Below are 26895 nucleotides of genomic sequence, written 5' to 3' on the forward strand. Positions count from 1 at the left end.
GCCGGGCTTAAGTCGGCCTTGCGACGGCTTGCGACTTCACTGCGACGCGATTCACTGCGACGATCGCGTCGCAACGACTCGCCGACCTACGCTACCTTGCGACTGGCAGCGACGCCAGTCGCAATGAGTAGCACATGTTCTACTTTCTGCGACGCGACCGTCGCAACCGACCTACGCGCTCTTGCGACTGGGAGCAACTAGTCGCTGGAAATCGCATCGCAACCGACTTACGCCCCCACTTGTGACGCAACGCGACGATCGCGTCGCGTTGCAAGGTCGACCTACGCTAGGTCCGTGATCTAACTGACCATGTTCTTATCTAGTCAGGCTTCGTTTACCCTGATATCTACTTCTGGAACAAGTGCCAAAATTTTCAGACTATTTATAACGGACTGATTTTGTACGATCAATTGTGTTAAGGCCGGCATTGCTTGCGTGCATCTCGCCGAAATTTACCTTGTGCATCTTTGAATTATAGATTTTACGATATTCCGTGAAAAAGCCACGCCTTCGAAACCTGAATGGAATTGGAGAATTTAGGTTACAAGTGCTACATGTAATAGCGTGTATTTTCTCTCAGAACAGGATTATTGCGATCAGACATATCGAATGTATACCACAGAAGTGGTTAAACCCAATCCATTATTTCTGAAAAAAAACATGAAACGACGTGAAGGAAGAAATGTGCATTTTAGACCACACAGACAACCTGGAGGATATATCTATGCATGGATATTTGAAATATTTCTTGAGCATTGTTTCCTCATTTGAGATTTTCTTGAGATTTTTTATCGCGTCAATATAGTTATGGATTCAAAACCGATTTTTGCCGCTTTCCTGGTGAACATAACTTACCAGGATCCCATTCCTGACGTTTCTGGGTTGCAGGTTCGCTGTTATCGCCAACTACAAGACTGGTAGAAGCGAAAATCGCAATTGCCATAGCAAGCAACAAAACTATAAGAAAAGATGATCAATCGCACATGTTATCGTACGTACATTGTTTTCTCCTTGCGTTGAGCTGGGTTGTTACCTAATTGACGAACCAGTGCAAGACCTATGTCCAGATATATCATTTTTGAGAAACTGATGATCCAGACTTACCGTTTCGAATGAGCAAGTTGATTACTGACATCTTCGTTGTATGATCCACTGTCATTGAATACGATTGAATTGAACACACCGATCCAGTCGGTATTTATTGAAGAAAAGTATTGATTCAGATGTTTCGGGCTTCGGACAATTAAACACGTCGTATTTAAACTGATAAACTCATTAAACACTAATTGATCATTGTCATGATTTATTTATTCAGTTATTAGAAACGAAAATAAGAACGTCAGGATAATAATAATATTGTAAGTAGTATTCCCCTTCCCTTAAGCTACCTACTCATCAAAGCAGTCATATGTATGTTATAACCGATACTTGTGTTAACTAGTTCGAGTTCAACGAATATTCGAGTTGAGAGAATTCAAATGTACGGTTTAACATAGGAGACAGGAAAAAATTCAGATTTTCGACTTTAAAGGATAGAAGTTGAGAGGAGTATACTGTACATGCGTTATGTCAAGATGTGCACAGCGTTATCATGAAGAGCGCAGATTTTCTGGGAAAACTGCTAAAATCGTTTTATCGTAGCCATTTAAACAGTATTTCATGTTTTTCATCATATACGTTATATGTATATTTCTTTGTACGTATTGTAAGCATCACGAGTGATTGGGAAAATCACTATTCAAAAGAAATGTTTGAGAAAATTGAGGATACGTATAAAAATACGCTCCAGACGACACGTTCCAGACGATCCAACGAATGGTATAGTGTCCGCGGCCACACACGGCTGAATGCAGCTCCGTAGCAGGGAACACACTGGGCGATTTCGTCGGGCGATTTAGTTGCACGACGCAATCGCACTCCCCCGGCAGGGATTCGAACCTGATGGCATCGAGATTGCCACGGTACGAAACCCTGCCACACTAGACCTAGTGCGCACCACGCGCGGCTTAGATGATGTCATTATCAGCCAATCAGATATCCAGTTTTATTTTATCTCGGGATTTCCCGTTTGTAGTTCTTCCGTGAAATTTACCTCGGCGATTATACAACGAGCAATCTGATTGGTGCCGCAAGTTTTCGTGCAGCAAAGCTGCGCATGTACCTGCGCACCTGGTCTACTATGGCAGTGGTCCGTGCCGTGGCTGAGTGTAGCGATGCCATGAGGTTCGAATCCCTGCCGTAAGAGGATATGCGCAATCGTCGGTAAGATCGCCTAGTGTGTGAGGCTACGGCGATCGTTTGCCTCGAGTGCCGTATTCAACCGGCCAGTCACGGCTTTTCAACGCGCAGCGGCGCACTCAGTCGCCCGATAGCGTCGCCTAGTGTGTCAGCTATCCTTAAGGCGATCAAATCGGCGAGGAAATCTTCGGTGACTGAATCGGGTGATTGTGTCGGCTGAATAAACCAGTGTGTCTGGGACTGTGTCATCCGCTTCCTACGCAGAGACTCCAAATAGATAATCTTTTCAACTTTGAAATTTTGGAAAACTCGTCTCTTCGTCTTCCTTACCAAAACATTCTGGGCAGGGCCTGGGATCTTTACTCGAGGGCAAAATCGTCCCCTTTGCACTTACGATATCAGGCTCCTCGATGAGTCAGTTCTTTTCGGAAAATTTTGATGCAGATGCGTCTTTCCGGCACAACTACCTGTTAGTGGAGCGCACTGCGGTGTATCGATTGGAAAAACGCTAACGACGGCGTCAGCGAGTTTCAAGACCACGTTCAATTAAGAATAATAAGATATGCTTGAAAACGCGATTGAATGGAAAATTTAATCAGTTCATTCCTCTTTGTTAACGCTTTTGGCGTACGCGTTGAACGGTTTAAAAACGTATAAAAGAAGTGAAATAATAAGGATTGTCTTATACATCGACGACAGTATAAGCTCCCTTTTGCAGGAAAGAAAACTTTAATTTGATTTTCGAGAGAAAAAATCTATTCTCTTTTGCTGATCATAGAATGATCCGAGAACTGTTTTTATGCGTCAGTGAATTGATGTTTTTTGTCAAGCTGCGAATGGATTAATTAAATGTAGTTGATACCTTGTGACTTTTTGAATGCTGTTCATTTTCTTGTTATAATTAAAACTTAATGGAATTATAGTTTCGTAGAAATAAAGACAAAATACTTCCATATGTTATGACTCGTGGTCGCCAACGTCCGTACCTTGATATACAAGATATTACAGTAAACCTCACCTAACCCGGAAAACTGGTCCTAGTTAAACAAATACCGGAATGAAGAAACGGAAATACACATTAGCAAGTCAGAAAGCGATTTCGTGTTTGCCCGAGTAGGCGAGGTTTGCTGGATACTTTTTGATTCTCGGTTCTTTCCAATAAATTCAATACTTTTATGGAAAATCTAACTGACCGTGCTCTCATCCAGTCGGCTTTGTTTAACCTGACATCTATTTCTGGAACAAGTGCCAAAATTACCAGACTATGATATTTTTAACGGACTGACTTACAACGATCAATTATATTAAGGCCGGCCTTGCGTGCATCTCGCTAAAATTTACCTTGTGGATGGTTGAATTATAGATTTTGACATAATCTATGAAAGAACAGCGCCTTCTTGGAGATGTCTTTTTCTCGAATCGTATTTATGTGTGTATATTAATTATTTGTTATTAGAGAGAATAAAGCATTCATTCATTCCTTCAGCCTTAGTCAGAACGTGGACGACAGAAGATAAACGTAAATACAAACTTGGAGAATATACGTAGGTTTACAAGTACATGTAAATAGTGTGTATTTCTCTCAGAACAGGAAGATCGCTATCAGAGATATCTAGACCGATATATTCCAGTGGTTAGAAGTGGTTATATCCACTCCATTGTGGCTGAAAAAATATGGAAACACGTAAAATATTAAGGTTGGAATATACATTTTAGAACACCCGAACAACCAGGATACATCTACTGGATATTCACAGTACGATTTTAGGTACTGTTCCCTCAAGTGAAAAAGACTAGTTAAGAAAAATCTCCCTAGTCATGTGGATGCCAAAAAGAAATGATATTGCATTTCCTTGATAGGGTCGCTTGCGATTTGTTTTTTTTTTCGTGTCAGTAGTTATGGATTCGGAACCAATTTTCACCGCTTTGCTTGTGGTCTAATCTTACCGGGATCCCATTCCTGGCGCGTTTGGGTTGCAGGTTCAGTGTTATCACCGACTACAAAACTGGTAGAAGCGAATGTTGCAATCGCCAAAGCAAGCAACAAAACTATAGACAAAGATAATCGTACATGTCATTGTATATGGTTTTCTCCTTGCTTTGAGCTGGGTGGTTACTACGAAACAGTGCAGGCGCAAAATATCAATTGAGAAACAGATGATCGAGACTCGGCCTACCGTTTCGAACGAGCAAGTTGATAACTGTCATCTTCGTTCAACGTGATAACGCTTTGCAGAGGTCCCGCGCCACCGCGACACGTTTTCGCAACGCAGCCTGATACCGGCTAGCATGTGTATTGGCGTAATTTTTCCCATCACGGCAGTCAATCATTGACTAGAGGGATGGGGCATTTCAGTAATGATTGAAGTTCGAGCAAATCAGTGCACGTCGGGTGCAAGGGCTAACTGAAGTTGGTAATGGTTGATAATTGTTCTTAATCACTCTCTTCGCTTATCTCATCCTCATTATTTTTCATCATCTTTTCTATTCTTTTCTTGCTTTTTCTCTCCGTCTCCTTTTTTGATTTTCAAGGGTGCTTGCTATAGCGGCCTTATGGCCTTTGCTTGGCCCTCATAGGAAAGCCTTCTTAATTTCATTTTTGTTCTATTTGTAAATATTCTCATAATATGCTTTCTTGTGAAATAAATTGAAATTGAAATTTTTACTGAATTTTCACTTTTTACTGAACTGCTTACAATTCGTCTGAAATAACATGTCATAACACATAATAGAAGTTAAAAAAACGATATTTTTTAGAATTAGAAATTAACGTATTCTGTTATTTTTCGGCGGAATCGCCTCGTAGGAAAGTCAACCAATAACTTAAACGCGTTTGAACTTATTATTAATGAGGCCGAGGACGGTTTCAGAGAAACTTATCGTTCTCTCCCGCAACCTCTACGGCGGTACTTACGAATGAAATGACACTCGAGCGTCGCAACGCGTCAATCGTTGGCATAGAATCACCGTCACCAGAAGCCGATGAGAAACAGTCATGCTCCGTCTGGGTGTGAATTCGTGTCATTTTTTGGCCGTTCTAATTGCCGTGGTGGTCGGTCATTACAATATACCGCCTTTGGTATACGTTCCGTACAGAAGCGTTCCGGGCTGCGAATATAATTTCTCATTAGCAAGTGGCGTTGCGCTTATATTGAAGACGACCGCAGTCAACAGTGACCTCCAATGTGCTCGAATGTGCAAACGCACGGACAACTGTTTTTCGTTCAGTTACGCGGACGAAGCGACCGTTAACTGCGAACTCTTAATGAATAATGGCACTGAAATTGATGATTGTTCGAAATTGGCTTTTCGACCGGGATGGAAGTTTCTTTTCATGGTGCGTACAACGTCTATTATCGTTACATTTTTTCTAATTTAATTTTTCTTTCCTACGTTTAGATCACATTAGATTTAAAATTCAACCCGGCTTAACCCAGTCGTGCAAAATGTTGTCGTCTATCCATAAGAATACGAAGCTTTACCTGCATTCGAAAAATGTGTGTCGCGAAAAATTCACCTTGTGTGCGGCCTTCGAGAAATTATGAGAACGAATTTAATGGTTAGGAAAACAATTTCTTTAATTGTAGACGTTATCCTTAAGAATCGTACGCCCAACTAGAAAATGCATTTTCAATCTTTCATGTTAACAAAGGGAGTCAACTGCGGTGCTATACGTTTTACAAATACAAGCGACCTTATGACGGCGTGGGAGACGTACCAAAGTTCATTTCTCATCACAAAAAGGCAGATTTACGCTCGAAATTCGTCCGGAGCTTCGGAGGTGACATGGTTAAAACGATATTATTTTCGCGGGAACGAAATAATCTTTTTCGTTCGAACGAAATGTTTTTCGTGGGAACAAAAAGTTTATCGTGGGAACGAAAAGCTTTTCGCGTGAACGACACAGATTGTCATGTCTAATATATGAATTATTACTAGGTGTTTGCGTTGTGATATATATTCTGGTTTATAATTTCCGGTTTACTTCCGGTCATTGTTACAGAATTGCGCGTCAAGATAAGTTTGCGTGGTAACGATAAGTGAAGCCTAAGATCGTATACACCAAATCATCGTAGACACTCGGACATTAAAAGATAATCTGGGCCATTTAGGCGGGATTTCAGAAATAAATACATAATTCAATTCAATTAATCTTTATTGTCCCTTGAGTAATAATACAAGTCAGGTTGTTTAACAATAAAGATGAGAAAAAGTATGAAATACAATTTCTTTTAGAGATCATGATAAAAACGCGGTAAAGAGTATGAATAAACATAAAAAGATAACAATAGCAGTGGTTAACTATTTACACACGTTTATGTTCTTCGAAGCCCTGTGTAAATGACAACCCAGCCGTAGTGCTCGGTTATTTTTACTCACATTTACCGACGAAGACCGTTTGCGTTCCTAAACTATATTTCGCAAACTTTACTGAATGGTCATCAATATTACTCTTTGTTTCATCAATTAAATTTTTCGCTCTGAACCTTACACATACTTCCAAAATGCACCATCATTTCTTTGAAAATTCGATTTTCTTGTTTATTCTCATTTTCCGGCTAAGTAAATGAATCATATTATTGAAAGGCACGGGAAGGTTCACTATATCGGATTGCGTATGTCTTGTTTTGGATTTTGGAGGCGCCAAAACAAAATTTTCAAACACATCAAAACGCGCAGATAATTATGGCGAACTTTTCGTGCCTTTAAAATGGTGCGGATAAATATGGTTGGAAAGATGAAAAGAATAGATTAATGTCCCCAGGTCGTATGATCAGTTTACTTTCAATAGTTTACCTCATGCGGGATAGATTTCCTTTTAATAAATTGATCAATTATGAATTCGGCATCGGGCTTTTGTAAGTATATGGAAGGGCCATTAGATGCTGGCTTTTGTCGAATGCTCTGGTACCGGTCGGTCAGATAGCTCCAAACCTCGTGTTAATCGCGCCGTAATGTTTATTGTTTGCAATCATGCAGTAACTGAATATCTTCATAGAGCATGAATTATTGTACTCCGTGCCATAGGCAACTGTACGTGACGTCACAAAGTTCTGCAACTGTTAGTGAGATTGTCTGAAAGCTTTCATCGACAAAACTTTCATCATTTCATTGAGTCTTTTTTGTATCACGCCGTTTCAATTATTTTCTCAATTCAGTTCGATATATGCGCTAACGGAGGTCGCTTCAGTATAAAACAGCGCCGTTGTATTTGTGGACCACCCTGGATCGGAAGGTTGTGTGAGAAAAAAGCCCAAGGTAAAACGACTTAGTTGATTTACGCCGGTTAGCTGGGTAGCGAAACATTTCACCTGATATTAGTTATCGGAGGAAGGGCAAAAAAAGTTCACAACTTCAACTGTCGTACCTACCGATTGATCATAGGCCCGACTTAATAGAAATTTTCAGATAACTTCTGAATAGTTAGAATTGCAAAATTAGAAATCACTGAGATGTTAAATCATGTTTATGTTTCATACCACGCCACTGCATTGATAGTATTCATTGAATTGTATGATTAAGTCGAAATTTGAAAATGATTGTGAATCTGTATTTCAGGCTGTATTGATATTTATAACGAGCACGCTTCGCCTGATGGTTGGCAATGGGCCAAAATCCAGCCTCCGTCGAGCAGTTCACCCATAGAGGTGCTATGTTTGTTGGGACACAGACAGAGAGCTCATACCACAATACTGAAACGTACCGGAACCATCCAAACACAATATTTCAACCGCTCTTGGGCCGAATACCGCGACGGATTTGAGGAAGATCCCGGCAATTTCTGGATCGGATTCGACAAACTTTCCGAAGTCATGTCCTACCAAACATCCGAGGGATATTCTTTGATGTTCGCGTTAACAGTCATTGGTCCGAACAATACGAGTCGGTCGACGCGAATAGACTTCGAGTCGTTCAACGTTTCCAGCGAAGAACAAAACTACACGATCAGCGTCAACGAAATCAGCGGTGATACCGGATTCTTCAATAGTTCGATTCTTCAGAACATCAATGAAACTCTCAACGGAATGCCGTTTAGCACCTACGACCGCGCGAATGGCAACTTATCCAGCAACTGCGCTGCTGAATTCGGCGGCGGTTGGTGGTATAGCAAGAGCTGCGCAGATTTCCTTATCGTCACGGGTCGAAATGCATCCTTGTTTTCGCAACTTCTTTCTTCAGTCATCGTATTAATTTATAATTAACGCCCATATTGTTTCATCACACCGGTTATTGTTATATACGCATATATTATGTTGCATTATGTATACATTCATTCCGCGGGCATTAGCATTACTCTGCACCCAACCGTTATAGAGGGAAACTAGTTTTGAGATTTAAATCTAGAACGCACAGAAACGTTGGCCATTTAATGGTAAACATTTTATTCTGAGATATTATCCCATTATTAATTCTAAAATTCTGAAATCTTTCATTTTTAATGTTAAATATTACATTTCTCGTCATCAATTCAGGTTTCTTTTTTAGAATTTCATGGAAATATTGTGTTCTCGGAGTAAATTCGCAATACGTTTTATCCAATGGAAATGAACCCAGGACAGCATAATTTTCCATTGAATAAAAATTGAAAAATAAGTATTGGAATTGATTCTGATATTGTATCTCAGAGCAAAAATAACTTCGATTAAATCAAAAAGTTTGGCAATTTCATTTCGAGATATTATGTCAGAATTGATTCCGAAATATTTTTTTTTTATCTCGTCTGTAAGAACGTATACGGGCTAGTGAAAAATTCGGTTATGACCGAATTCATTATTTACCAACGAATTCATTCCGTACATTAACTGAAAATACGAGATTGGTATATTATCCCTGGAGCCCGATCACGTACGCTGCAACCAACGCTGTTGTGGTGCGTGGATAGATTCGCCCCCGTCCCGTTTCACGGGGAATAATGAATCAAATAGAAATCATGTTTAAATGGATTAAAACACTGTGAAAAAAGAGGTTACTTAATGAATTTCCCGTGCAAACGAACAAATGATTTTTGTCTCTGCTGAATAAACTGATATAAAATAAAACAGCGATAAAACTGCATGGTACTCTCGAGGAAAGACCGTTGAGATGTCGTCAATAGATCTAGGGCCTAACGTTATTTGAGGTGGATAATCATTCTAATTTGCATTTTTAAAAAACTACAGAAAAATGATAAACGCGCGGATGATAAAAAGAGTTTCGTTACAGGAAACAGGAAAAAGTTCCCAGGACACTCTCTTGCATCATCTCGAATCTCATATTCTTTTACAGTTTCCCAATTTTTCTACCGCAGACAAAGATACATGTACATACCAAGATTTAACTGGCCTCACTCAATTGAATTTATATGTACAATACTTATGAGTGAAAATGAATTTTCAGCTAAAATTTCTTCCTTCTTGACGTCTTAAGACCACTTAGGGCCATTCCCTCTCCAGCGATATCCAGTGACATTTTAATGACTAATTCTTGCAATCGGAAAACATTCAATAATCAAATCAATGGTCGAAGTTATGTAATACAATACATATTTCAATCAAGCGTGTCGAATTCTTGAAGCGTCGAGGTAAAGACAAGAAAAAAATTGCCCGATACTGAATTGTTACGTTTCTCGATATAGTTTGAAACGACTGTACCACAATAAACATAATCTGTACTCCTCCAAAGAACTTGAATCAAGACAAATTCCGATTTTAACCGGGTCTATTCGATTTCACTTGAACGGAACGGATTCTAAAATCAACAGCCCATCCATCTTTGATCCTTCATTATTGGGCCCACCATGGGCTCTCTGTTGGCACTTGTATAGTAGTAACTTAAAAGAGAATAAACGAACACTCAGCATCGTTTAACCAAATATCGAGCTACATTTACTTCAAAACTGGTGACATCGAAAAACATCACCAGATAACGAATTGTGGAAACTTAGCGAAATCAAAAACGTTATTTCAACGATTTTACGTGCGACGAATGTTTCGAAAGTTCTTTTGAGACATTGCTGTTTAAATGTCTGAACTTTGTATTTGCAGAACCTTTCCTAATCTACATCAAAAGATACTTACTATTGACCTTGGAATAGATAATAAGCGTTGCCTCTGAACGCGGCCGCGTCAATCCTACCGGGTGGCGCTTTGGGAAAAAAGCTGTTCAAATCGTACACCGTATTTCTCCTTGAACCCATGTTAATTTCGTCGAAGAACCAAATCTTGTTACCCTAGAATCGATTATCGAGAATTAAGAAAATACTGGAGTGATTTGAAGTGAAATTGTTTATCTATAATCATTTTTGAAACCCCGATTTTTTGTGTGATTTGGATCGTGAGATAATTGATTTCAGTTCACAAATGCCACCATTTCGAATCCAAGTTAAAGTCATGGTCTGAAAAGGGAAGCATCCCAACCTAACTTTGTTTCTTGTCACCTCTGAATAGCCTGTTCTCGTTTTCTTACCTCGATAATGTTCGTCCAGCCTCCGTTGTCCACAAAAGCGGCATCGGGGTATCGTGGATAGTCACTCCTTCTCTGATAGTCTATCGGATAGCCCTCGTCTAGGTAGAATCTTCGTTCGGCCGTTTTATATTCGTATCGGAATAACTGGGTTCCTACGAAAAAAAAAACAGAATGTCCGTGAAACAAAAATATCTTCCTGTTTCAATGCTAACTTGTGCGCGCTAATTCTTAATTTTGAGCTGTTTTATTTGGTTTAGGTATATCCGAAGGTAAGTAATGTTCCAAAGTAAAGTCAAATTTATATTAATTGTATAGGTTAAATTTGTTGCATGAATGTAACTTTGTAGAGTTTGTAAGTTTGTAGTGTTCCTGGAGTATATGCTTGAAATTTCTGGTGTCGGAAAGTGAGATGAATCCCCCTTTGTCTAATAAATTCTCACAATTAGCCAATGATACATTTCAGGAAGGTATTCCAGTCACTATTTACATCTAATTCATTTAGCAAAATATTTACCATACTATTTATAGAGCCAACCAAGTGATTATAGTATCTAACAATATGTACAAAATTTAAATGCATTAATATATAAAGGTAGTCTACCCAACTCGCCCAAAACCGCTAAGTTGATAAAAAATGATCATTGTACGCGCACGCAGTTTTACTTTGATTCGTTTTTTACTATGATATAATATATCATCGATTCTTGTGCTAATGATATCAGATTTTATACTTACCAGCGAATAAGTACACTTTTTTCGTTCGCGGGCTGTACGTGGCTGCGGTTATCACATTTCTCGGTTCCGGGAAGAACAGCGCGCTGATGACGGCCTGGCTATCTACACCACGCGTAGTCATGATGTACGCCTTGTAAGGAGTGAAAGCGTACGTCAACCCGTCCGGAGCTGTAACGAATTTTGAAAGCCGATTGTTTTCCCCGTCCAAAAGAGAACGTCGTGGTATGAAAACATCTCGATATAACTTACTGTTGATGATAGCCTCGTACGCGCCCCGGCATGGACCTGATGTCGGAGGGTGTGTTGGAGGTAGCATCGGTTGCCTCGCAATAATGGGAACTGGTCTACCTTTTTCTAAGTATTCCTGAAATTGTATAGATTCAGGCGAACACATCTTTTCATAAAAGTTTTAGATAAATTGTTTAATGCGACCAGTCTATGGAATCCCCTTGCCCAGACGTGAACGGAATGCCCGTCAGTTCAATGTTTTGAAATCCGAGCTTGAAAACCTATAATTTAAATTGGCTTATGTCTAAACAATTTCTTGATTGAGTTCAGTCTCTTACTTTCACATGTGATTAGAAACGTGAAGATAATTGTATTGTTTTACGCCATATATGTATAGATGTATCATTATTACAAAAGGTTAGACAAATCGTAGAAATGCTCCAAAAATATTTCAATGCTAGCTTTAATAGCAGGATTTAATAGATGTTACCCGATTTTAAATTCTCCAAATTGTCGATATAGGTCAATGGCATTCAGCCAGCAAATGGTCCAAATGTCGTGATAAAGATAAATATCATATTGCACGAAAATACCGAAGGACTTACGTACATCTGGATTGACAGAGCGTTTCAAGAGACCGCTGGTCTCCAAACCCAAAAAGGCTATAGCCGCTACAGTTATTACGACAACATGCATGGCAAACGACTGCGAGCAAAAAGCGCAACGTAACTGTTTCGAAAGTGTTTAAATAGGAGATATTAACTGATAGTAATTCCTCGGTGTTTGCTAACTTTTTTATACGATTCGTAGATTAGGAACAAAGTTGTGTATTATATAATTCGCACCTGTAACTGAGAAAGCCCACATTTCGCAACGATTGATCATTTCAAATCATTTCAAAAATTAGCTTATGTCGAGAAATCCACTTCAATGCAAATAAACAGGATTTTCCCTGAATTTATGCACTTTCATGTGAACTTACGCTCGAATTTCCTGATTTACTAAAGGATATAGACGATTTTGTAACGATCATTTTCGATATTTCTTTTTAAGATAAAATCCGCTGAACAGGATATGGATTGTTTGCGTGCTTATGTTATCAATCGAATTAGGGCTGCACACCTTCCCAAGGCCCATACAATGTAACAGCAATCTAGACACAATTTATTTTTTTCGAGTGTATATTCAGCGTGTGTGATTGTGTCTTGTCTGTGGACGACTAAGTCAGCGTATTGCCTGTCTGTACTTTGATAAAATGTCCTATAGTCTACCGTCAAATTGTGTAAGTGTAATGTCGAATAGTGTTTCATCGGCTTTTTGACACTACGCGGTGATACTATACGGAATTATACGGAAGCATATTTTTAAACGGAAAGAAATAGGCTGGTTGTCGGTCTTTATTTTCAATAAGAGAATGGTCTAATTAGAGACAGCATACTGCCTCATATGACCCTTTACCTTTTGTTCATTTGTCGATAGTTTGACTGGCGCACTTGGTGTGAACACTTGCAGTGTTCCAGAACTAATTCAAGAGCCAGATTTGTTTCAAGTGCAACTGCGTTTGACTGTATTTGACCTGTAACTAGAATCGGTATTCATACAGCTATAGTAATAACTGAACTGGTTCTACTGGTTAATTTGATAGTTCTACTGGTTGATGTACTATTTCTAGTGGTTGATGTACTAGTTCTAGTGGTTCATGTACTAGTTCTAATGGTTGATCTACTAGTCCTAGCGGTTCGTGTACTAGTTTTAGTGGTTGATCGACTAGTTCTAGACTTATCAACCACTAGAACTAGTAGATCAGCCATTAGTCTAGTGATTAATCCATTAGTTCAGGTTGATAAGTCTAGTCTCTGACAGATTTATCAGTTTTAACGTCCTGTTGACGCGTTCCTTTTTACCGCGATATCATCGAGGTTTTAGAAACTTTAGCCTGAGTTTCATCGTCGCTAGATAGATGCATTAATCCGAAAAAAACAACTACGTATCACAAAAAGTTCATAATTCTGAAAATGTATTTTGTTTTACAGTTTTTGTGTTTAATGTATATACCAGTTTTTGTGTTTTATGTATATTCTGGTGTCTTCCGTACTTATCGCTTCCGTACGTGTGTAAAAGGTCTAACTGTGATATGATACAGCGACGTAGTTTTACCAGTCATATCAGCATCAAATATCGACAATAAACAGTTTTTTTTTCATTTCTAGTCATAATTTGCAAAGGTTTGCGTGATTCTGCTAAGCGTAAAACCCGCTGCAGCTATATTTAATTGTAGCCGAGTACTGAAAAAGGACAATGATTGATGGACGTGTAGACGACCTGAGCAAGGGGATGCCTATGGCCGACATTGATTTTCTGGATATAGCCATCGATGATACGCTGGTAATGCCGATAATGACCACAATCATGGTTTCTTTGGCAATGATGAGTTCAGAGTTTGCCTGATGGCGGACATCTGAGCACTTTTCAAAAAAATGTTGAGTGAATATTGCTAAGGGTCCATAGAAAAATGTAGATGGTACTAGCCTAGATAAATCCCGTTTGCTTTAGCTTTTAAGACTTTACTTAGTATAAAAAAAAGTCTGAAACAAAAATATCTTTCGAAATAAAAGCTGCACTATACTGTTTCGGGTCATAATTAGTAGGGGTGCGAAGCATGGCGTGTATGAACATGGTATTAATTGGTCATACATTTTTTGCTTCTTTTTTCAAATTCCATTTATCAATTTCAGTAGAAAATGCACTTCTTTAATTCAAGATGATCGCACGTATAAAGGTCATTGAAGAAATCCAAAGAGTGCATTTTTTAACATTCGTTCGAGGGACGGTTTCCAGTATTCATTCAATGTATATGGATGAAAAAAATAGTGCAATAGTTGAAATATTACTATGTACTTTCCCCCTCTTTCTGCATTCAACACGAAATACAAATCACATATTGTTTGAAACGACAGTTGTATCACTATGAACATATTCTACACATTTCCAAAGAATTGAATCAAGACAAATTCTGAATTGAATAGATTCGTTTTATCTATTTGATTAACCTCAACGGACTCTAAAATCAACAGCCCATCCATCTTTGATCCTTTTTCATTGGGCCCACTACCGGTTGTCGGTTGGTAGCTGTATAATAACTAAAAAGAGAAGACAAAACCAACACTCAGCATCGTTTAACGCAATACCGAGCTACATTTCTTTCAAAACTGTCCACATCGAAATAGATCACCGTAAAACGATTTGTAGAAGTTAGCGAAAACCAAAACGTTCTTCAACGATTTTACGTGCGACGTCAAAACGTTTTAACTTTGTATTCGCAGAATCTTTATCTCCGAGAAAAATATCTATATCAAAAAATACTTACTATTGACCTTGGAATAGATAATACGTGTTGTCTATGAACGCGGCAGCGTCAATCTTACCGGACGGAGCTTTGGGAAAATAGCTGATAATATCAGACAACATATTTTTCCTTGAACCCCTGTTCATTTCGTCGAAGAACCACACCTTGCTACCCTAAAATCGATTGTTGAAAAAAAACTGGAGTGAATTGAAATCGAATTATTTCCCTACAATCAGTTTTAGAAGCCACCCCGATTTTTAATGTAGCCATGATTTGGACTGTGAAATAATTTATTTCATAAAAAAAGCCACTATTCCGAATCCAATGAAGTCATGGTTGGAAGCGGATATGCAATTTTGTTTCTTGTCGCCACTGAATGGCATGTTTTCGTTTACTCACCTCGAAAATGTTAGTCCAGCCTCCGGCGTCCACTAGAGCGGCATCGGGATTTCGTGGATAGTCACTCCTGCTCTGATAGTCTGTCGGGTAGCCCTCGTCTATGTAGAATTTCTGTTCGCTTGCTTTATATTCGTATCGGAATATCTGGGTCCCTACGAGAAAATAATAATAATAATAATAATAATAATGATAATAATATATAAAAATATATTTTATATCCACTAAATATTACAATATATCATTATACATTATAAAAATGAAAAGAAAAATGAAAGACTTTTGATGGCACATCGTTTGAAATGCGATATGACAACGATTATTGTCAGTAAAGCAAAAGTAACTCTTCAGTCGATAGATAAAATTGTAAGATGATAATACAACATGCCATTCAAAATGCCATACTATATGCAATTCAAATATGATACCCGGTATGCACCTACACGTAGTTTTACTTAGATTCGATTTTACCACGGTATCATCGATTGTCTCAGTCCAAATATTGCTCATGTTATCAGATTCTATACTTACCAATGAATAAGTACACTTTTTTCATTCGCGGGCTGTACGTGGCTGCGTTAATCACTTTTCTCGGTTCCGGGAAAAACATCGTTCTGATATCAGCTTCGGCTTCGAGACCGCGCGCGGACATCCTGAATACGTTGTAACCACGGAAAGCGTACGTCATCCCGTCCGGAGCTGTAATTAATTCGGAAAGCGGATCATTGTTCTCGTCCAAATGAGAACGTCATGACGTGAAGCCATCTCGATATAACTTACTGTTGATGATAGCATCGTAAGCGCCATGGCATGCGCCAGTTGTCGGAGGTTGTGTCGGAGGAATAGTTGGTTTTGTCGGAAGAGTAGGAATAGGTTTACCGTTTTCTCCTGTAATGAGACGTTTGGTAATTGATATCATTTTTGATAACGCTTTTAGATTTGATTGATACGGGATTCAATTAATATCCAATAGGATTCGGCAACAGGTAGTTAAGAATGCGTATCATGCGAAACGGGTGTTTCCGACTTGCTCAGGTTATTATTCCCGAGCATAAAATTTCATGCAAACATTGAAAGGATTTTGAGACGAGAAGATACACAATATCCGTGTAAGAAGATAACAAGAGAAATCCTACAATAAGTTCAGCCAAAACGAGAAACTTGAATAGAAGAGTTATATATATTTTTGCGCAACGTTTCGGCTAAAGACTATTAGCCATCATCAGGCGTACGCCTGATGATGGCTAATAGTTCATACACGCCATGCTTCGCACCCTACTAATTATGACCCGAAACAGTATAGTGCAGCTTTTATTTCGAAAGATATTTTTGTTTCAGACTTTTTTTTATACTAAGTAAAGTCTTAAAAGCTAAAGCAAACGGGATTTATCTAGGCTAGTACCATCTACATTTTTCTATGGACCCTTAGCAATATTCACTCAACATTTCGGCTAAAGACTATTAGCCATCATCAGGCGTACGCCTGATGATGGCTAATAGTCTTTAGCCGAAACGTTGCGCAAAAATATATATAACTCTTCTATTCAAGTTTCTCGTTTTGGCTGAACTTATTGTGGGATTTCTCTTGTTATTGAAAGGATTTTGCCGTTTCTTGTACATTTTTTTCAGAAGCCTTGAAATTATGAATGTTTGAGTTACCCCCATTTTTGGAGGGAAGCGGAACCCTGAAGCACGCTATAATATTAGTATAATTGATAATTCATTATCGGATCATCGTGCCGGTTACCAAATCATTAACCAAACTAACCATACAACGATTGAATGCCCATTATATCGTCCCGCGGTAGTACATATTCTTCGAAGCTCGTATAGCCTTGGTACCACGGCGCCATGAGGGCGGTCGGGTCGTCTGAATGGGCCAGTCCCAGACCGTGACCTAGTTCGTGTGTGGCGACGATACGAAGGTTCGTTCCGTCGTGCGTTCCTTCTGACCATGTCTCGTGCTCGTCAAAATGAGCTTGGCCCGACTCCGGATAAAAGCAATGAGCTAATACACCTCCTACAATGTATCATTGATTTGTGAACACAAACAGAAAAATTAGATACTAGGTATTAGATATTGAATACTTGGATTTTGTTTTCTTGAGCCTTACCTGGTCCATCGAAAGGATAACCGCACCCATGATCTCCCGGACCAAAACTCAATTTGAAATCGGCATCGGCATCTTTGGATACTTCGACGAAATCCAAGTTAGTAACTTGATGCCAGTAATTGAAAGCGCGAGTGAAGGCCAGTCTTGAGAATAGAATCTCACTTAAAAACATTTGCTATTTATCTTATGGATGCGCTGGCATGTCTAAATAGAATGGTTAAGTTACCTTTGATCAGCCGCCGGCATATCGGGAGAAAAATTCAAGATTTTCCACGTGAGTTTTGTTTTCTTCCATTTATCTGAAAACGTGCTACTTTATCGTCATTGCGTCTAAATCTCCCCAAATTAAACACAATCCCATATTAAACACAGTCTCAAATTAAACACAATAAACGATAGAATGCAACTTTTGATTTTCAATAATGATTAAGAATGCTAACGTTGTCGGTTGCAGAAAATCCTGTTTCGAGAAACTGGACAAAGAGGCCAACGTGAGAGGCCAACGATTTCGTCAAAAACCTAGAGCAGACTATGAAATAGAATATCTACATCTAACTTACTTATGACGCATTTATTTCACAGTTTCTATTGTCAAAAAACAATAAGAAGGAAATTGATAATAACAACGTCTCACGTACTAAAGGTTTTGAAGGCTTGCGGTGCGTTCGGGTTTGGACCAGTATCGTTTCTGTCGGGCATTCCACAACGAGGAGCTGCCATCTTATCTATAGTCTCCCTGTCTAAACGCCCCGTTTCCGGGAGCCTAGCCATGTGCTGGAAGTCTCTAAAAATACATCATGGTTTATTTTGAAAAAAACTACTAATCCTATAGTAGGCGACCTGATTGGAAGCGAAGTAGCCTGTACCTGATAGCTTTCTTCCTAGCAGCATCGCTGTGCTGTCCAGATCCAGGAGGTAGCGTCGGCAAATATCCGAATTGACTTAGATATTCCTAAAAAGGCGATGGGTTAATTGTGTAGATTCATTGTTCTATAAACGGTCACGCAAAAATCATAAAAATGCTCCGAAAAAATATTTCATATTCAATAATAACTTGACTAGGTGGATAAATGTTACCCAATTCTAGATTGACGATATAGATCAAAGTGGTATTCAAGCAAATGGTAAAAACATCGGGAGAAAGCTGCAGGAAAATACCGAAGGACTTACATCTGGATTGACAGAGCGTTTTACGAGACAGCTGGTCTCCGAAGCCAAAAAGGCTACAGCCGCTACAGTTATTGCGACGATATGCATGGACAATAATTACTCCTAACGACAAGCACAACAGAGCTGTTTGAAATCCTTTAAATGGGGGATATCACTTGATAGTAATTTATCTGTGTTTGCTTACTATTTCATACCTGTCATTCGTAGACCAGAAACAACACCGGGTAGTAATTCATCATTCCCACGTCGGAATACATTTCCGTTGTGATCTATCTCTAAATTTGAATAGCTGGCATATGATCGTATACATTACTCTCTGCCCACGCCCATGACATAACCAGCCAAGACGAGTCTGATTTCATTTGTGAAGGACATCTTTGGTCGCTTTTTGTGTATCACTCACAAAGTATATTTTGCATTTCGTATCATCGCTCTCTTTGGTACGAATTCGCAAATGGCCTACGCTACAGTTCTATTTGGAGTTAAACTTCACATTTTATTCACGCATACAATGAAGGCAATTAGTCAACACAACTCGAATCAGTAGTGAATCCAGCGATCAGCCATTCCCCACCCTATTTCTGTGGACCAAAGAATTTTCTTGAGATGTTCCGGGGCGTGGTGTAAGTCGCCATCGTTTTCATTATTTTCTTTCTATATATCGACCCTTCCCAAAAGGCTCATTTTGCCCCTGTTAGATTACTGATTACCCTTGTTTTGTGCATTGTCGGACTGATGACAGAACTATAGCCGAACTTAACTGATTCATATTCGGTGGCTTGTTGCACAGTCAGTCAGTCAATCTTTACACTTGTGGTCTTAAGTTGTTCGACTGGCAATTGAACTTAGATGGGCTCAAACTGGTGTTAAACATAAGCCATGAATGCTCAACTGGCCCCAGCAGATTTTCGTTTGTTTGTCGAATGATCGTTGATATTTCCGATGCTTTGATAATTGAAATGTCTAATTATCGGAAATATCACCGATCATTCGACAAACAAACGACATTTCTACAAATTCACAAAATGTTTTTGTTCAACCAATAATTAAACGATCATGTTCTCATCAATCAAGAAATTTTATGTTTTCTGAAAAGATAAAACTAAACGTACAGGATATGGATTGTTTGCGCGCCTGTGTAATATATCGTATAAGGGCTGTACAAGTTCCCACGTCTCGTACAAACTTGCAGTAAAATACTCTCGGCCCAATTTGTGATATTTCCACGATTCAGTGTGTGTATACGGTCTTGTTACTGCAAAATCATTTTTATTGCTTTTGAAACAATGAGTCGTAATCGCCCCGAACCATTCCAAACCAACAGGAAGGTTCGGTCGATTGATTTGCTTGTTCTTTCGCGACCATAGTGTTGCGGCAACAACTTTGACAATCTCCTACTATCAGCTATTGGGCCACAAGAAAGAAACAAAATAGATATATCGATCTTAGATTAGTCTCACAATCAACATCACTGTTATTTCAATTCAAAGTATTGACTCGTTCGGTTTAGCGAAATCCGTTTCGACACCAGAAACCGAAAAGGATTAGTAAATCTAATTTTTGTAGCGACCATGAAGAAAAACTTTTTTAAAAAGTGTGATCAGGTTGTTTATCGGGATGCGCGTGAGAATGTTTTACTTTAAAAAAACAGATTTCTGCGTGCGGGATGCGCATTTTTAATTTTTTACTGACGACCTTTTTAAAGCGCGCGGAAAAATTATTCCGATGAAAAACAAGCAATTTGTTTGCGTGGCCGTTCGTTTAGATTTTATATTCAGAATAATGATACTACTCAAGTCGTTTCGTAAAACTGGCCACTGGCGGCAAAACAGGAATTATCACGTAAAAAACTGATGGATGATTGATGACTATCAGGATTGTCCTAAATTGGGTTCATTTTCTGTATGTTGTCGTATCTTGCGTTAAAATGTATGTCGAACGAGTGAGTACAGGTTTTCACTCCCAGGCCAACTACGCAACGATTATACATCATCAAGCAGCGCCGTCGCGTTGTTGCCACGAGAGATTGCGAGGAGAACTTGTTACCCACCTATAATCGCTATGGCTGCTGCACGAGAGTTTGCTGAAAGACATCGTTGATAAGACGGAAAAATACATCGTCGATGACCTGGAACCCACTATCAGAAAGTACGATCATACAAAATTCGATAAACTTATTCTGCTGCTGTAAACGGCAGCATGGCACACGGAATTGGCTCACGGAATTGGCTCATCGCGTGTGCCTATGGTAATAATCGGGCTTCGTGATAGAAAAATGCCTTTTGGCGACGTTTGGTTTAACGATTCAATCTCACGATAAGCACCGTCACAAATCTGAATCTTGAATTATGTTTATATACAGTTACATTGTAGCCGAGTACTGGATAAGGATAATAATTGAAGGCGGTGCAGATGATCCGAACAAGGGGATGACCATGGCCGATATCGATTTTCTGGGTACAGCCATCGACGATATGCTGGTGAATAATATCGCAAATGCCCATAATGACCTCAATGGTTTCATTGACAAAAATGAGTTCAGAGTTTGCCTGTTGGTGGACATCAAGGCAGAAAAATCCGGCTTTCTTTAGCTTGTTAAACTTCATTCAGTATGAGACGTCAGTAACAAAATCAATATTATAGCCGTATAGTTTCACGTCTATTCGACCTTTCAAAACAAAATCTGAAAGGATTATCATTATGGGACCAGTCATGACTGTGATAGTATGGAGTCCCGAATTCTACGATCATTATCTGCCAACTACTTTATTGTTTTTTCTACGTTCGTTCGTTACTGTATAATTAGCAGGGTTGTGAAGCTTGGTATAGATAAACAGGGTATTTCATTTGCAATTGGGCCTACGTTTCAATGTTGTTGTTTTATGTTGATTTCATTTATCAATTTCAGTTAAAAATTCGCTTCATTTTAATTCAAGATGGTCGCACGTATAAAGGCCATTGAAGAAATCCAACGAAAATTTTTTCTAAACATTCTTTCGAGTGCAATTATAGACGATAAAGGTTTGGATCCACTTTTTCCCTCTTAAAATAAACGAATATCTGAACATGGGTCGCTTTTTATGAGTATTGCGTTCACTGCATTCAACACAAAATATAGACCGATATAAACACAGCAATGTCACGGCCATGAGGTTTAAAACCGGTACAAGCACTTCATGAACTTATTATTCGCTTTCCATACATGCACAATACTAATATACGTACTACGTTTTAGATTTGGAGCCCAAACAAAAGAGGTACAGGACACCCTGTATATCTATTTTCGAGCGCTTATTTCTTTCTATAGATTTTTCTAAGCCTAATCATCAATAGAATCTCATCTCGAACTGCATAGTATAGTGTTAAATGATGGTTTTTCGTTTTACACCTATTTCATATTAGAAAAAAAACACCCTTGTTTCTCATCAGCATTTTTGGAAAAGTGACGAGGGAGGCAGGTTTTCATTTTCACCACCCTTCTTAAAAATAGAGAAATAAAAAGCCTAATACCAAATTCCAAAAGTAACGAGGGTGACTATTATTTTTAATTTCTTAAATTGGCAAATTTAGGCGTTCACGGCCTTGAATCAGGATGGAAAGTGCGTCGTTACCGGAATGCTCTCTTCCCACAGTAGTAACGACCGTAACACAAAAACATTTGAAAATGTGATCAGGTTTTTTCGGGATGCGTGTGTTACGTTTAAAAAGGTGTCAAACAATTTATCTATGATCAATTTTTTTTAGCACGCAAAAAAGTAGTACGCGTGTTGTGGGGTTCTGCCATCCTAGCCCTCATTTCTAATCAACGAATTTTTCGAATCAGCCCCCATATCACAAGACGTAACAGGTTGGCTAGATATCAATGATTAATTTGGAATTATATGCATTATGACCTGGTCGATACATGATAAAGGTACTAAACTTACTAAAACTGAAACGTCGGATATGAAGGGCAAGTGTGACGTGTTTTTCTTTTAATTATGACATAAATGATAGAAATATTAATTACATATCTAATCTATTACGAACGTCAAATTGAGGTTGGAAGGCCGCTAGATCACCAAATAATCACCTATGTCACAATTACCCATTACTCCCACTAATTATAGTCACCGTCCATAAAGGTTGAAATAGATTTCTATGTATGCCCTTATTAGCCCATATTTTTAACTTATATATACTTGAATGGAGATCCAATCTAGACAATTCATTCAAAACAAATAAAATGAATATTAATTCACTGTTAAATGTCGTATAAAAGGCCACTGTCGCATATGCCTGGGCGAATGTCTTTTCGGGCGAACGTTCGGGCGTGTTGGTTGTCACGAGGTCAACGCGTGCCTATAAAAACTGCGCTCATTAACGCGTTCGCCGCAGTCGTTCGACTATCACAACGCTACTACCAACGAACACTAACGAACTCGTCATGGTTGCTTCGCACGAGGATATGCTGAAAGAGGTCGTGGAAAAAACGAAGAAATACGATGTCGCTGACCTGGAGGCCAGCATACGAAAATACGACGCCACTTTTGCAAAAATCGACTCGGACAAGGATGGTTTCCTATGCAAAGATGATTTAGTTAAGGCGGCAAAGGAGCTAGGGGAATTAGTCGACGAGTCAACTGTCGAGGTAAAAATTTAGTAGATGAACATAGATCATATGCAATTAAAAAGGGAACCAGAGAACAAGCTTATGAATACGAACTGTTTACTATCAATTCATTATTTTTCATTTTCCTGTAAAATTTCAGTTGGTTATTCTTTATTTTCCCATAAAATTTCAGGGCCTTATTCCAAATTCCAAAAGAAACGAGGGTGACTTTTTCTATTTCTTACACAAGATTCGTAGAGAAGCCGCGTTTACCGTGTGTAGAATGAGCCAACGAGACGAGTAGTTCTATAAAGGTTAACTTAATAGGTTGACGCACGAGCTTTCGCTGCTAGCGTATAGAAGCTTCAATATATACACTTGCAGCGAAAGCTAGCGCGTCAGAAGATAGTTAACCTTTAAAGTACTACTCGTCTCGTTGTTAATGAAGCTTCTTCTATACACTAGCAGCGAAAGCTCGTGCGTCAGATAAGATAGTTAACCTTTAAACTGCTCATCTGCTGTTGAAGCTTATATACACTAGTAGCGAAAGCTCGTGCGTTAAACAAAATAGTTATTATTAAGTACAACTGGTCTCGTTGTACACATCCATGTTTAAACAAGCATTTCTCATTTATATACGAGCATATATTTGCGAACACGGTTGAATTAGCGTCATATGTCTATAGCGCTTTTGTATGGGGATTTCATTCAAAACATCAACCTTTTAACCTCAGACTCAGTCTGATTACTCCGAGCATTAACAGAACGTGGCGACAGAAGTTCATTAACTATGAATTAATGTAGCAGATATATTGTAGATACCGTATTCGTTCAATACTGTATTATTTGCAGTTGTAGATATTATGTTTAAACTACCCAATTTGCATATTTAAATTATGCTTGAAGTTTGTCGAAATTTCTTAGATCTTATTCATATCTTGCACCCATTCTTTTGAAGATTCCTGTTGGCGTTATCTCCACCGACACTTGGCCTTACCATTTTCTTTGATCGTTGCAGGGTGTTTACAAAAAATTCGATGTGAATGGTAGCGATACTATAACCCTACAAGAATTCTTAGAGGTCGCTGTTTTGTGAGTATTCTTCTAATAAGCCTGTTTACAGTTTCCAGGCGCCATTTTTGGGGTACCCGCCGGGTCTGTATTGTTGAACTTTTTGTCCCAATTTTTCCCCGGTTTAATTTTTTTATTTCGTTCATATCTCTGGATTGGATGAAGATAGAAACAAATATCGATGGACTCAGCTGATAATGAAATTTTTTATGATATCGCTCATTTATAAAGTTAATGCAACAATGCGCGCTGGTGAAGTTATAAACATTGATATCGTCTTTCCGATAATTCCACTTGAGTTATTGCTCATCCCATTCAAAAGTTCGTAATCCTTACAAATTATAATCTACACTTTTGAAGTTGGTATGATCAATAGACATCTATGTGGTCTTATGTACATTTTAACGTTTTCAATTATCTTTATTACTTTTTAAGTAAAAGATAAATATTGATTAACGACTTATTGTTACTCCTTTGATTCCTATATGATTTTACTGTTAGTTCTGTTCTGTTGGTTTCATGGTCTCCTATAACTTACGTTCCATTGTCTTAAGTGAAATCATCAAATCAATCATCCTCCCCAACAGGGATTCTAGCCTGATGGCATGGCTACACTCAGCCTCGGCACGAACCCCTGCCACACTAGACCGGGTGCGCAGGTACATGCGCAGCTTTGCCGCACGAAAACTTGCGGCACCAATCAGATTGCTCTTTGTATAATCGCTGAGAAAAGTTTCAAGGAAGAGCTATAAATGGGAAAACCCGGGCTAAAATTTCTGATTGGCTAATAATGACATCATCTAAGCTGCGCGTGTAGCTGCGCACTCGTTTTAGTATGGCAGGGTTTCGTACCGTGGCAATCTCGATGCCATCAGGTTCGAATCCCTGCCAGGGGACGATGCAAATTAATGCGTTCAGATCGCATACCGCCCAATCCTGACGGCTGTTAGACATGTGATTTATATATGCTTCATCGGTCGTCCTTTTCGAGCCTATCCCCTATTGATTTCAAATTAAGATAGGTGCGCTATAAACCTGTTGCATATTGAAATTTGTGTTTTGAGTATGTATGAATAGTACCGTTAGCTTTATTTCAAAATTCTAACAATTACCTTTAACCAACAATAACGGAATGTCACTAGTCTAGTAAATTCCTTGACTACGTACCACGCGAAATGGCCCAGATCCTTAGTCCTAGCAGTTCGCGAGTTAATAGAATATTCTACAATTATTCTTCCTTGCGTTACAGTAACGTTGTCGCTCGCTTCTGGAGGGAAACGATGTTTGAGGGAGTCGATGACCCAACCAAGGGGATGACCATGGCTGACATTGACTTTTTGGATATATCAATCGACGATGCACTAGCGAAAGATATCGCTGAGGCGGATAAAGACAAAAACGGTTTCGTCGACTTTGAAGAATTCAAGGTTTATTTGTGGGCTGACGTCAAGGGAGTCTTCGGCAAAATTCAGTGGTTCAAGGATTTCTTATACATCCTATAGATGCATGAAGTCATTTCAAATGAAATGGGCCTCCTTGAAGAAACCTAATCTTTCCTGAGATATTGTTTATATAGCAGTTAGGCATGCATTAATAATGTTTAACCGTTTGTCCAATCATTAAACGCCCTGGGTGGGTAAGTGGGTCTGGATGTATCACTGTAGGTTATTTTCTGTTAACAAATGAGAGCTGTTGACACCAAAAGCAAATTACAAATAAAGCAATAGAATGTTATTACTAAATTTACGTTGTATTTTGTTACTTCAATGATGTTACTTCAATGTAATGGAAAATGCCATGACGTTATGTATTTCGATGGAATTGAAATCCCATGTGTACCCAATATCGAGCAATTCTGAAAAAAAATAGAAATTATGTCCCAATTTCTGTTTATCATTGAAACTGCGGTGCCAGGATGCTTGAATAGAGGCATCACACATAAAGCCAAGCGGATACCACTGCGCAAGGTGTCATGTGCTTAACGTCAAATCTGAGCGCGGAACGCGAACGTTTTAGCATATGCATCGATGGGTTGAAGCTGATAATAGCTACCCAGATCACTCGAGAACGTATTCGAACGAGAGTGATTTCAGGAAAAATTCGTAACATCTTCATTGTCAGGACTGTGGAAGGCCGATATTGATCTCAGTACTAAGAGTTGCCAAGTTAAAAACCCACTGTTGATATAAAAGACAGTTTCGTAGTTTATCTAAAAACTTCATTATCAGAGAAACTAAAATGATTTTGGTTATATTTCGAAAATTTGGAAAATCACGTCGGTTTCTCTGATGATGGAGTTAGATAAACTCCGAAGCCGTCAGACGCTTAATAATATCAACTGCGGGTTTTTACTAATAGGGTGCACGCAGGGCTACTGTGGTAGTCGAGGATTCTACGTATGGCAGGCGAGGATCCGTCAGGTTCGCTAGTAGTTTGTTGGTCGTCTGCGTTTAATTTCCTTCTACATTTGAATGAAAATTTCTCTTAACTGAATCAATTATTTATGAAAACTGTGTCCATATCTCATTCCATATTTCATATTTGGTGAGTCCAGTAATAAT

General features: G+C 38.8%; 4 protein-coding genes and 1 long non-coding RNA gene across 5 annotated transcripts; 2 read left to right on the top strand and 3 right to left on the bottom strand.

Annotated features, from left to right (window-relative positions):
• Positions 1-561: 561 nt before the first annotated feature.
• Positions 562-1148, bottom strand: LOC141898225 (uncharacterized). Its single transcript, XR_012618539.1, has 3 exons — positions 1105-1148; positions 856-957; positions 562-648 (listed from the first exon to the last, which is right to left on the bottom strand). It is a non-coding gene; the product is annotated as an uncharacterized LOC141898225 (long non-coding RNA).
• A 6092-nt stretch (positions 1149-7240) lies between these two features.
• On the top strand, positions 7241-8441 carry LOC141899024 (fibrinogen beta chain-like). The gene is made up of 3 exons (XM_074785176.1): positions 7241-7300; positions 7398-7497; positions 7798-8441. The coding sequence occupies exons 1-3, from the start codon at positions 7241-7243 to the stop codon at positions 8439-8441; spliced, it is 804 nt and encodes a 267-aa protein (XP_074641277.1).
• Positions 8442-9918: 1477 nt separating this feature from the next.
• Positions 9919-12414, bottom strand: LOC141900087 (matrix metalloproteinase-19-like). Its single transcript, XM_074786818.1, has 6 exons — positions 12256-12414; positions 11668-11782; positions 11419-11586; positions 10684-10835; positions 10296-10447; positions 9919-10048 (listed from the first exon to the last, which is right to left on the bottom strand). Exons 1-6 carry the CDS (start codon positions 12340-12342, stop codon positions 9973-9975), a joined length of 750 nt encoding a protein of 249 aa, XP_074642919.1. The 5' UTR covers positions 12343-12414; the 3' UTR covers positions 9919-9972.
• Positions 12415-14657: 2243 nt separating this feature from the next.
• On the bottom strand, positions 14658-18806 carry LOC141899695 (neutrophil collagenase-like). The gene is made up of 11 exons (XM_074786129.1): positions 18673-18806; positions 18369-18454; positions 18141-18286; positions 17729-17801; positions 17503-17645; positions 17157-17408; positions 16169-16276; positions 15920-16087; positions 15392-15543; positions 15014-15165; positions 14658-14786 (listed from the first exon to the last, which is right to left on the bottom strand). Exons 1-11 carry the CDS (start codon positions 18757-18759, stop codon positions 14714-14716), a joined length of 1440 nt encoding a protein of 479 aa, XP_074642230.1. The 5' UTR covers positions 18760-18806; the 3' UTR covers positions 14658-14713.
• A 4292-nt stretch (positions 18807-23098) lies between these two features.
• LOC141899025 (16 kDa calcium-binding protein-like) lies at positions 23099-25836 on the top strand. The gene is made up of 3 exons (XM_074785177.1): positions 23099-23302; positions 24282-24355; positions 25584-25836. The coding sequence occupies exons 1-3, from the start codon at positions 23099-23101 to the stop codon at positions 25834-25836; spliced, it is 531 nt and encodes a 176-aa protein (XP_074641278.1).
• Positions 25837-26895: the final 1059 nt, after the last annotated feature.

Source organism: Tubulanus polymorphus, chromosome 2, assembly GCF_964204645.1.
Source record: "Tubulanus polymorphus chromosome 2, tnTubPoly1.2, whole genome shotgun sequence".
Classification (NCBI taxonomy): domain Eukaryota; kingdom Metazoa; phylum Nemertea; class Palaeonemertea; order Tubulaniformes; family Tubulanidae; genus Tubulanus; species Tubulanus polymorphus.